The 12,145-nt window shown below is 27.3% G+C and overlaps 2 protein-coding genes across 4 annotated transcripts; one reads left to right on the forward strand and one right to left on the reverse strand.

Annotated features, from left to right (window-relative positions):
- Nucleotides 1-1,122: 1,122 nt before the first annotated feature.
- Nucleotides 1,123-7,012, reverse strand: LOC113550661 (CCR4-NOT transcription complex subunit 3). 3 transcript variants are annotated; one of them, XM_026952633.1, is made up of 12 exons: nt 6,144-6,318; nt 6,011-6,037; nt 5,431-5,663; nt 5,213-5,368; nt 4,800-4,979; nt 4,589-4,736; nt 4,178-4,434; nt 3,868-4,099; nt 3,097-3,366; nt 1,975-2,243; nt 1,702-1,911; nt 1,124-1,646 (listed from the first exon to the last, which is right to left on the reverse strand). In XM_026952633.1, the coding sequence occupies exons 2-12, from the start codon at nt 6,033-6,035 to the stop codon at nt 1,548-1,550; spliced, it is 2,079 nt and encodes a 692-aa protein (XP_026808434.1). In that variant the 5' UTR covers nt 6,036-6,037; nt 6,144-6,318; the 3' UTR covers nt 1,124-1,547. The 3 variants fall into 3 exon arrangements, with proteins under 3 accessions (XP_026808432.1, XP_026808434.1, XP_026808433.1); XM_026952631.1 differs by lacking the exons at nt 6,011-6,037; nt 6,144-6,318 and adding an exon at nt 6,967-7,012 and having other exon boundaries at nt 1,123-1,646; XM_026952632.1 differs by having other exon boundaries at nt 6,011-6,180.
- Nucleotides 7,013-7,165: 153 nt separating this feature from the next.
- Nucleotides 7,166-11,306, forward strand: LOC113550660 (lysine-specific demethylase lid). The gene has a single exon (XM_026952630.1). The coding sequence runs from the start codon at nt 8,951-8,953 to the stop codon at nt 11,225-11,227; it is 2,277 nt and encodes a 758-aa protein (XP_026808431.1). The 5' UTR covers nt 7,166-8,950; the 3' UTR covers nt 11,228-11,306.
- Nucleotides 11,307-12,145: the final 839 nt, after the last annotated feature.

The following is a 12,145-nucleotide window of genomic DNA, read 5'->3' on the forward strand; positions in this document are numbered from 1 at the left end:
TAATAATAATAATAATATCAAACAGTTTTATTTTTATTATTATTAAATAGCTTACTTTTTGTACATCTATCATTCACTTGTTTAGCTTTAAGATGATGTTGTAGGAACAAAACATCAAGATTGTTTTCCATGCATTAAACTCAATCAGAGCTTAATACTTAACAGCCAACAATAATAATAAAAAAAAACATTGATCATTTTGTCCCTAACATAAATCACAAAAGGAAAAGTAACTTAAACATAATACTTTCCTGGTCTATAATAATAATTAATTATTAATGTGAGGTTGTTTGGGTTTTAATAAATGGAGATAAGAGTCGGTCAAAAATTATTTAAACATTTTAGAATATATAATCAACAATTGATAGAATATTGTGCCTAACCAATGGATTAAAAAAATTATACAAAACAAAAAAAATAATTATAAAAAACTTAATTCTATTGATGAAATATGAATAAATTATATTTTTTGAAAGACTCTTATAATATACAAATTTTAAATTGCTCATTGAAAAATCATTTGTTTACAAGTGAGAATTATTGAATGTTATTATACATAATAGTATAAAAAATAATAGCTAACATGTTTGTTCTAGTGAGTAATGAATTAAGTACAAGGTAGGAGATTTAATTTGTGTTGCTTGATCTATAGTTATTCAATTTAATTTGACAAAAATATAAATTACAACCAATAATGTAAGTTATACATTCATTGAACTTTAAGGAAACGGGAAAATTAAGTTTATAAAAGAGGGTCATTCAAAAATTATCTAATATATAAATCAATTTTAAAACTTAATAAAAACTGTTGATCTCATATAAATTCATACAATTTCATTATTAAAAAAATATATGGTTTTATTTTATTTATATTCATTCAATTAAAAAAATGTATATACCTGATTAAAGTGCTATTAATTAAATTTTTATTTACATACTTTTATAATCAAGAAAAAAACTAATTTCAAGAGTTAGGGAATGGACAATTATACATAAAAAAAAAAAGAAAAAGTAATTAACATAATTTTTGAATGACACCAAATAAAATTAACTTTTTGGTATCACAGATTTAATAACAAATTTGACAAAAAATCTGAGGTACAAAAAGTACAATACAGAAAAAAATTAATTAAACTATGAGAAATTTAACTATGTTGCTAATAATATTTCTATTCGTAAGTTTTATACTTGAAACAAAAACAAAATTATTGAAAATAAGTCATTTTTCAAGGAATAATGTAAATGGGACATAAGCCTTAGTACTTCTTTTTGGTTAGAGAATAAATAATTTAGAAAAAATATTGAAGCAGTCTGTTAATATGTACAACATTTGGTTAATATGTACATACATATAAACAAAGACTATATTAAGTTATTTTTTTTCAAAATTAAAAAATAAAAATAGTATACTCCAAATTCCTTTTCTCCAAATGTTCACATCATATCACATGTTGTAAGGGCACAAATAATCCTTTTGTATTCATGGACTATATTCTAAGTATTTTTTTTTTTAGTGTATGACTATGTGAAAACACATTATTTTCATTTCAATTTAATTCTCTATCTTCCAGATACTTATACTCGAACGTGAAACCTTCTTTTTTCCGTTGACCCCATTTTTCATAATCAAAATAAATGTAGGTGCCCTATTTGAATAATAAAAATTACAATCTTAAAATAAGTTGTATTTAGTAATCAAACCTGTTCATATTCTTCATTAATTAATTTAGGTTCTTCGTGTCGCTGAAACCACATCATATATTTTGTATGGAATCTCCAACTTTGTTTTTTTAATGCCTTAGCAGCTAAATACTGTGCTTTAGACCCCTCCATGTAATAGAATATAAAAAAAAGGGATTCTGTTGAAAGCCTTTGGAAAAATTCTAAACTGTCAGAATGGGGTAAAGGTCCCTATAAACATAAAATGTGTAAATAAATAAATATTATTATAATCAATTATAATCAACTAATTACTTGATTATAATAATGAGGCGTTGTACAAGGATTTCGAGGTAAATATAATTTTATTCGTTCAGAATCTGACGGATGAGGTAAATGTACAAATGCAGACTCAAGCATTGTGAATTGAAATTGATGGTCTTTAGAAAGTGGCACTGGACCCAGTGGAGCTACTCCTAATAAAGGAGAAATCTTAGCTTCAAACAAAACAGGTGGCTGTTGTGATGGTTGTTGCTGTAAGCTTAGGTGACTACTTGAATTTTGAACTATATTTGAACTCAAACCTTCAAAATAAAATATATAAATTTAAATTACATTATATTGTTTTTTTAAAACATACAAGATTACAAGAGTGATTATTTAAAATGTCAACAATATTTATAAACATATAATATAAGACAAATACTTTACCAATCACACAATCTTAAGATTGAAATAATAGCTAAGATAATTATAATAGTTAGAATCCCAATATCATTATATTGCAGGGTAGGTAATACACCTTTTTTATTTTTGAATTTGTCATAGATGCATTTACAAAATTGATTAATTCTTGGTTTGTAGAAATATAGATGCAATTAGAAACACTTACATACTATTTGACTATAACCAAATACTCTTGAATTGAATTACACTCTATTTGAGGTTCACTCAAACCAAAATACACTGAGTGCTGTATTTAATTTGTCACATAAACCCTAATTCAAATTTAACCATAAATCTATTTGACATACATAAAAAACTAAACATGCTTTGGAGCATTAAACAATTAATGATATAAATATAATAAAAGATTCGTTTATGAGCTTCACTAGAAGTAGTTGATAATAAAATTATAAATTAATATTATTATAATTTATGCAAGTAAATAGTTAAAACATAATTTAAATATAATAGTATCGATAGAGCGTATACTTATTTATAAAATAATTTTAATATACCAAAATTAGATTATATGGGTATTAAAAAAAAAAAATATACAGTTAATTTAATTTTAGCAATTATACAATTGAAGGTATAAGGGTATTAGGAGTTTCTATACACTTCATTTTTATGTATACATAGGTGGTAATAATATTTAAAATAAACTTCATCGAAAATTAGAAATAAATAAAAATTAAGATATTTTATAATTACTTTTAGTATCAGTAGACTGTTGTGATATATCAATCCCAGCTTGATCAATAGCTTTTTGGGCAATAGTCTTTAATGATGATAGAGCTGTATGAGAATCTACTTGTACTGGTGATGTTGTAGAACTTAATGACGAAGGTGTAGTAGACACACAATTTACCACACTATCAGAATTATTCACATTTCCTTGTGCAGTTGACACATTTGTATGGTAAGATGATGGAGAAGTTGGTATAGATGAAACAACAGACGTATTTTCAACAGATTGTGCTTCTATGTAAATAACAGTTCAAAAATCAAACAATAATGTTATAATAATAGCAAACTAAAAATCTGATTTCATACTAAGGACATATTTACTGTCCATATATTTTAATTTTCATTTAAAAAAAGCATTCTAATAAGTAAATATATCCAATATTCACAAATTAAATTTTCTAGCTAATTTATTTTTAAAAAATTATAAAAATGATTCCATATATTTTTTTAGTGTATAAAATATTCAAATTTTAACCTAGTGAAACATTTTAAATGAGAAGGCCATATATATTAATAATTTATAAATTAAAATAATGTAGCATTATTTTAAATATCATTATTTAATCTGTAAAAAGTAAAATTTGGATATTAGTATTTTATTGTGATACTATATAGTTATTGCACAACTTGATAAAATACTGTTATTCATACTATAAAAATAAATCAAACTATATAATAATATCAAAAAAATATAATTTAATCCATAAATTATATTTTTTTATACTTAAAACTTACGTGCATGCTTATTGTGAATATTTGAAGCTGCTACAGTAGCAAAATTACCGACAGTAGTAGTACTTGTTTGAGTAGTTATAGATTGAGACACAGTAGACACACTAGATGTTGTGGTGGTATGATTACTAACAGATGATTTAACAACAGCAGCTATAGTTGGACCTTTACTGTTCACCGTAGAATTAGCATTATTCGAAGGATTTGCTTTCACAGGGGTTGGTTTAATTGCATTCTAAATTAAATATTAATTTTAAACTGATAGTAAATTATTGGTTTTTTTTAATAAAAATATTGAAGTGTGTATACACACTTTAGTAGTTTCTTCTTTTTTTTTGCGAACTGGTGCTGCAACAATAGAAGCTGAAGTAGCAGTAGTTACAACTGTAGATACTGCAGAGATCATTGGAATTGATTCACTGATTGTAGCAATAGTTGTTATTGATACTGGTGTAGAAGTTGTTACTACAGCCACTGAAACTGGTTCTTCGATGGAATGATTGTGTGACATTGGAGCAGGAGATGCCGGACAAGAACCACTAAGACTTGCAGTCTGACTAGTGGGTGATCCTATAAGCATAATTCAATGATACATAAAATACAATAAATGTATTGAATATAAATTAAGTTCTAAAAAAATAAGTTGAATTTGAGCTTTTTAAGTATTATTATAATAAACTTCTCAAAAATATAATAATTATATTAACATTCACTATATTGTTACCATTTGCTTCCGCAGAATTATTTGCAGCAACTCCTAATTCAAGTTCAGCTAACCCAATTATTTCATCATATAAATCATCATTATGCATAAAATCCTCTTCATGTGAGGCTTCAATATAATATTCTACATCATCTTTTATTGACCGAATCTATAAATAAGCTTATTAAATAATTTGTTTAAGAATTACATAATTTATAGTTTTGTATGATACCTTTTTGACTTCCACTGACATATTATCTAACATTCTTAGCACAGTCTCTAATTTTCGTATATGGAACCTATGTCGTTCTACTCTTGCTTTAAGTTCATCTAGTTTTTCTTGTTTATCTTTATCCAATCTTTTTTTCTTTCCAACAAGTAAAGACTCCATTTCACATTCATATTGGTCAATCTATCATTTAATATTTTATTAATAATTATTAAACACATAACAACTATAAACTAAATTAGAAAATTGTCATCATTAAATCACACTGGAAAGGGAAAAGTTTCAATAATGAAAGTAATTAAGATCTTAAGGAATCATGCATAATATATGATTTAAATAATTATAAGATTAATAAAAAGCACCTAATTGAAAACTTAACCTGATTATCTATTTTTTAAATCATGATAAGTAGTTACTTGAATATTGAGCGACTCAATTGATTGTGTTAACCATGCACTTATTTCTTCTCTTTCTTTTTGAGCAGGATCTAGTTTTTGGGCAGCACCCAACCCTTCTTTAGAATAAGCTTTAGTCTTTGTTTCTCGTTCGACTACTTTAAACCTTTCCATTTGCTACAAGAATAAATATGGTTTAACATTTAAACAAACTAATTTATGTGTATAAATATACTAACGGTTTCTATAAGTTTGCGGTAATCAAGTAAAGCACTTTTATCCTTAATTTCTGCGGACGCAATCCAGCTTTTGATTTGATCGCGTAACCTCTGCAATTTCTTGATTTCCTTTTTGAGGTCAGCCTCATATTTTTCTTTTTGATTACTATTTGTAGCATTATGAACTTTTTGCCAAATATCCTCAAATGTTTCAACACCTTCGGTAACTTTCTTAAGGCACCGATCAATTTCACCTAAAAATTATATATAAGTTATTGGACTATTACTTTAAAGCAATAACATTTTTGGGTAAAAAAAATAGGAAGTTACAATTTAATGTTTTACATTTGTAGCTAATACAAGATAAATAAATTTTCAATGTAAGATTTTTTAAATTATTTGACATAAATGTATATGTTATTCACACAAACATGTTAACATTATAAACTACAATAATTATATTTAAGAATAGCAGTTATTTAATTACAAAATTTCTTTAATAAAAACCGTCACTCATACATTGGCCCTATAATAATGTTCTTTTCGACAGTTTTCGAGTATGAAAGTGAACAATAATAGAATGTGTAACGATCATATTTACCTTGAAGTTTTCTAGAAGCAGCCATAACTAAGGAAACATTTCAAATACGAATATCAACATAACATTATTTAAACTACATACAATATAAAAATTTGTCACAATTTTGGACTAAAAAAATTAATAAAAAAATTACAATTTTTATCATAAAATTTCACCACTACCACTGTTTGTGTTTGTGTGTAAACGCTTTGTTCAAGATGGCTACTGATAATTTTCAGGTTATTCAAAATTGGATAAACGACTAAATGAGTACGGTAAAAATCTAATTGTATTTAGTATTTTAGAATTTTATAATAATTTTTAAATGAAATAACTACTAAAATTTATATTAATTAAGATAATTTATTTTTCTAAAGATGTTTTAATAAACTTAACTATGAGTATTTGAATATATTGTTGACTGAATAAATCTTGCTGATGCACGGATTTAATTAAAACAGCTGTTCAAGACGTTATCTATTATCACAATCCACAGATTATGTAACAATGAGATGTCGGAAGAGGAGATTTTAAAAGTATAAAATATTAATAAAATTACTCAAAAATAAGTATTAAATATTCAATAATTTAGATATTCGGTAATAGATACTTGGAAGATTTTTCATTTTTCAGTTTCTTTAAGAATTAGTTTAGTATATGTATGGTATAGTATGTATGTTTCTATAATATTAATCATATTACGTTGAAAAAAATATAATTTATGTAAATAATGTTTACTCAAAATAAATATTCTTTTACATAGTTCGTTGGTCTACGTTAATTTAAGACTACTCGTTTAAAAATAAATATATAATTGTAACTTTCAACTAAACATCAATAATATTATACAAAATTATTATATTAGTAAAAGTTTTACAATTAATAGGTAGCTTTGCTATACAATTTGTACATGTAATATACTTGATAATATAATACTGTGTTAAATAATACTTAATTTTATATAATGAATATACTACCTTTCATATTGTGTTTTATTGATTTGTACATGGTTTAGAATCATTTATCACGTTTTTGATTACTTAGATTTCGGAAACTGAAAGTTTTATTGATAACTATTAACTATCACTATTTATATTTCATGTATGTGTATATTAGTATTGCGAAATACAAATTAATATACATTTTTTTTTTTAGAGGTTCTATGTACTATTGTTATTTTTTTAATTCAACATTTTCGAATTAACTATTTCATTAACTACTATTTATCAATGGGTACTATATTTTACGGTTGCTGCTAACAATTCTTGATTGTAACATCTCATGGGAATTTCATATCTTTTTACAACTTGTTCCAGTTATATTTTTCATAGTGTAAGTTCTATTTTAAATTGTTTTTGGGAATTTGATAATATTAATAGCATTTATGGTTCTGGAGAACTGATAACTGCAATTTTAGAAAGAATTTATTTATAATTATGTAATTTTGTATCGTTAACATGCGTAGAATTAAGTTGTTTAAATTATAGTTAGTATTCGTGACTCTTAAGAGATTATTAGTCTTATTTTAGTAAGATAAATAGTTATGTATAAATAACACTAAGTAGGTATATTTTTGCTAGATTGTGATACGTATGCAACACTCACACGAGTTGTTTGGCACAACGGTACTAGGTATCATTGATTTACTCGCAAATCACAATAATTTATGCCTTTATGGTCGGAATTAAGGTCTCCTAAGACCGTGACCGACTCGATGAGACATTGAAACTTATAAGTAACAAATGACGTTTTGGATATATTATATAAGTATATAACTATCCATATTTCATAGACGTATACTGATATTTTTTACATTACGTCCATTTATCTATTGTGCGGATGTTTGAACGTGATGTATTTCGTTTCTCGAGATGTCACCTGCGAATCAAATAGATTTACTAAGCGACGAGTGACGACACGCACTCAATATCAATAATCTTTGACACTCGCAAGATCGCCGTTATTCTTAGGTACGAGACAAAATGACCCAAACAACGGACGTAGGTCGAGAGGCGCTCTGCAGAGGAGTGTGAATTAGTATGGAGACTGCAACACAAATTGAAAAATATCATTGATTGAAGTGATAGAACAGCGTCGTAATATTTCTACGTCCTGGTTTATTTATTATTAATATTATATCATATTCGAGGAGTTCTCCTGGCGTAGTGTTTGCCCGTGTGGCCGAGTACACGTTCTGTAGGACGTAGTACGGCATTATAATTGTGTCGATATTACTGCGAGTGCGTGCGCCCGTATATCCCGTAGTTGGTAGTGGTGCGAGCAGCTATATAATATATTATTTTCTATGCTGTGAGCGGCGAACCTCATCACTTTCGTGCCTGTGTCGAAGTCTCGTGCGTGTGTATACGTGTGTTAGGGTGTGTGTGTATGTGTGCGTGTCTCTATTTGTGTGTTCCTGTGTGCAATGTGTATGTTGGCTGCATTCTATCTTCCATAGTGAAATTGCTACTTTTAAACAAAAGGCTTTAAAAATTAGTTTTAAATTATTTCCGTGCGTATACCTACGAAATATTCATTTTGTTTCGATCTGGTTTGGCGTAACCGAGCAACTTTGACTGATAAAAATACTCGCTCGAGGTACATCGAAGATATATTTCCTTTCCTTTTTGAAAATCATTAAACGGATCACCCGCAGTTGCGTGGTGGTAGTGGTGGCGTGGAGTGTGGTGGACTACGTGACATTTTAGAAATGCGGGATGGACGTCCATCGTTCGAAACGCAATCCTTGGCTCTTTAATCTTTACAATGCAACGTGCATTTTCAACTTCTAATGTTCGATAAGCATTATGTTGTAGATACGATACTTTTTTCGATCAAGTTGTTTTAAATTTTTTTAGAAAGTGTTTTTATCTTTGTTTAAGTAAGTATTTATAATTTTTTTTTTTATATATATATATATACGTATATAATATTATCTATATATCATAGTATTATATTAAAATGAGTGTAAAAAGAGATATAAAGTGTAAACTTGAAATTGATGAACCAAAACAAAAAGAATGTCCTGAAGGAAAATTTATTGATCCTGTCAGTCTTATGGAAAAAGGCAAGTTTGTTTTCAAGGTTCCACCAGAAGCTCCAGTTTTTGAACCTACAGCAGAAGAATTTAAAGATCCATTGAAATATATTGCTAAAATTAGAAGTGTAGCACAAGAACATGGAATTTGTAAAATTAGACCTCCTTCTAATTGGCATCCTCCATTTTGTGTTGATGTTGATAACTTTAAATTTACACCAAGGATTCAAAAACTAAATGAACTAGATGCAAGTACTAGAGTTAAACTCAATTTCTTGGAAAAAATTGCCAAGTATTGGCATTTACAGGGGATCCGTATTAAAATACCAGTATTAGAACAAAGGGCTGTAGATTTGTATTCTCTTTATAAAATTGTAGAATTTGAAGGAGGTTTTGATGAAGTATGTGCGGAAAAAAAATGGGGAAAAGTTGCTAGTCGTATGGGTTATGTCTGTGAAAAATCTTCTGGTGCAGTGTTAAAAAGTCATCATGAAAGGTGGCTTAATCCATTTTCACTTTTTCATGCTACCATTAAAGATGAAATTTATAACAAACCAATTAAAAGAGAGAGTAAAGTTCCAAATATAAAAGAAGAAAATTCTTCTGTTTCAAATTCACCTACTAAAAGAGCTAGACTTAGCCCTGATGACAATAATGAATCTGATGATTATATTAAGGATCCATTTTATCTAATGGAAAATAAAGAATTAAGAAAATTACAATTTTTTGGTGCTGGTCCTAAAATGGCCGGATTTAGCTCCAAGTGTAGAATAGGACATTTAAAGTCAAAAGAATCTAAGAAGTCTAAAAGAAGAAGTAAACCTGCTGTAGATTATTTGGATAAATATTATTGTCAAAAATGTGGAAGTGGCAAATCTGAAGAAACTATTTTAATTTGTGATGGATGTGATTTAAGTTTCCACATGCAATGTTTAATCATACCATTAACTACTGTTCCAAAGGGTGAATGGAGATGTCATAAATGTGTAATTAACGAAGTGATCAAACCTAGTGATGCTTTTGGATTTGAACAAGCTCAGCGAGAATACACACTTCAACAATTTGGAGAAATGGCAGACCAATTTAAATCTAAATACTTTAATATGCCAGTTCATCTTGTGCCTACAGACAAAGTTGAACAGGAGTATTGGAAAATTGTTTCATCTATTGATTCCACAGTAATAGCAGAATATGGTGCTGATTTACATACTATGGATCATGGGTCAGGATTCCCTACAGGTCTTGCGCTTAGTGGAAATGAAGATAATACTTTTTACAAATCATACATAGAAGATCATTGGAATTTAAATAATATACCAATACTTAAAGACTCTGTTCTTAGTTTTATTAATGCTGATATATCTGGTATGAAAATTCCATGGATGTATGTTGGCATGTGTTTTTCAACATTTTGCTGGCATAATGAAGATCATTGGAGCTACTCAATCAACTATTTACATTGGGGTGAACCAAAAACGTGGTATGGAGTTCCAGGAGCCTCTGCTGAAGCTTTTGAAGAAGTTATGAAGGAGACAACACCAGAATTATTTCATTCACAGCCAGATCTCTTGCATCAGTTGGTTACTATTCTGAATCCAAATATATTGATGAAAGCAAATGTCCCAATCTATCGAACTGATCAGAATGCTGGAGAATTTGTTGTTACTTTTCCAAGATCTTACCATACTGGATTCAATCAAGGGTATAATTTTGCCGAAGCTGTGAATTTTGCTCCTGCTGATTGGATTTCAATAGGTCGTGAATGTGTTAATCATTATTCCTCTCTCAAACGAATATGTGTATTTTCCCATGATGAACTTATATGTAAAATGGTGAACTCTTGTGATGACTTGACACAAAAAGCAGCTGAACTTGTGTATAATGATTTAAATGAAATGGTGAAGTTTGAAAAAGTTCAACGTAAAGCACTTTTAGATTGGGGTGTTACTGAAGCGGATTTTGTTGAATTTGAACATCAAGTAGATGACCTTAGACAATGTATGGTTTGTAATACCACTTTGTATGTGTCTGCTGTATCTTGTTCATGTGATCCAAAAAGACTAGCATGTCTTCGGCATTTTAAACAACTTTGTGATTGTCCTGCACAAATGCACGTGTTCAAATACAGGTATACCCTTGATGAGTTTCCATCTTTATTGCGAAAGGTTAAAGCTAAAGCTGAACAAGCTTATGATGATTGAATATATTTACATTAATATTTTTTTTTTATAGCTGTAAATAATTTAAGCCGTTTTTGACAAATATAACCAAAATATGAAATAAAGAAACAAATATAAAACTAGGTTGATTTAATAAAAATATATATGTTAAAAAACTATATTTTTGCATCTCATAGTTATGTTATATATTTAAGTCTTTTTAGTTTAAAAGTCAATTGTTTACCTAAATATTAAAGACTATGTATTTTAAAATCGAATATAAAAAAAAATTATGTTACATTATTAAATACTGTACATTAGCTTAACGTTTTTGATGTACCCACAAAAATAGTTAGAACTCTCTTTCTTATTGAATTATTTATATAACATTTCTAATAATGTAATTTGATATATATTTGAATGAATTTAGTATTATCTTTTAAGTACTAAATAGATTCTAATTATTAGAAATTTATATCTCAATATTATAGTATTGATGTTGATATTCAAATATGCTTATTATTATTATTATATTAATTAAGGTATATCTTTAAAAATTAAAAATGTTAACAACCTAATAGAATATTTAATTTATTACCTAGAAATATATAATTTATATCATTGCAAGACATCACCAAATATTATATTTTTATTACACAAACTGCTGATGAAATTATGTAAGTTGGCCCATTAAATGATCTCTACAATAATATAAACTTGTGTAGTATGTTAAATTATGTTTGATTGTGTGAATTTTTTTTTTTTTCAAAGATAGAATTTTAAGTTCCTATATAAATATTAAACTTTTTTATATCACTCTGTCATCTTCCTGGATTTTAATTTTCTTTTTTTTTTCTTTTATGGAATTATCTTTTTGATCATATTATGTATCATACTTGATTGATTTATTTATGCCTAGTATATTTTAATTTTAATTATATTTATCTCATAAATTGTATC

Source organism: Rhopalosiphum maidis, chromosome 4, assembly GCF_003676215.2.
Source record: "Rhopalosiphum maidis isolate BTI-1 chromosome 4, ASM367621v3, whole genome shotgun sequence".
Taxonomy (NCBI): domain Eukaryota; kingdom Metazoa; phylum Arthropoda; class Insecta; order Hemiptera; family Aphididae; genus Rhopalosiphum; species Rhopalosiphum maidis.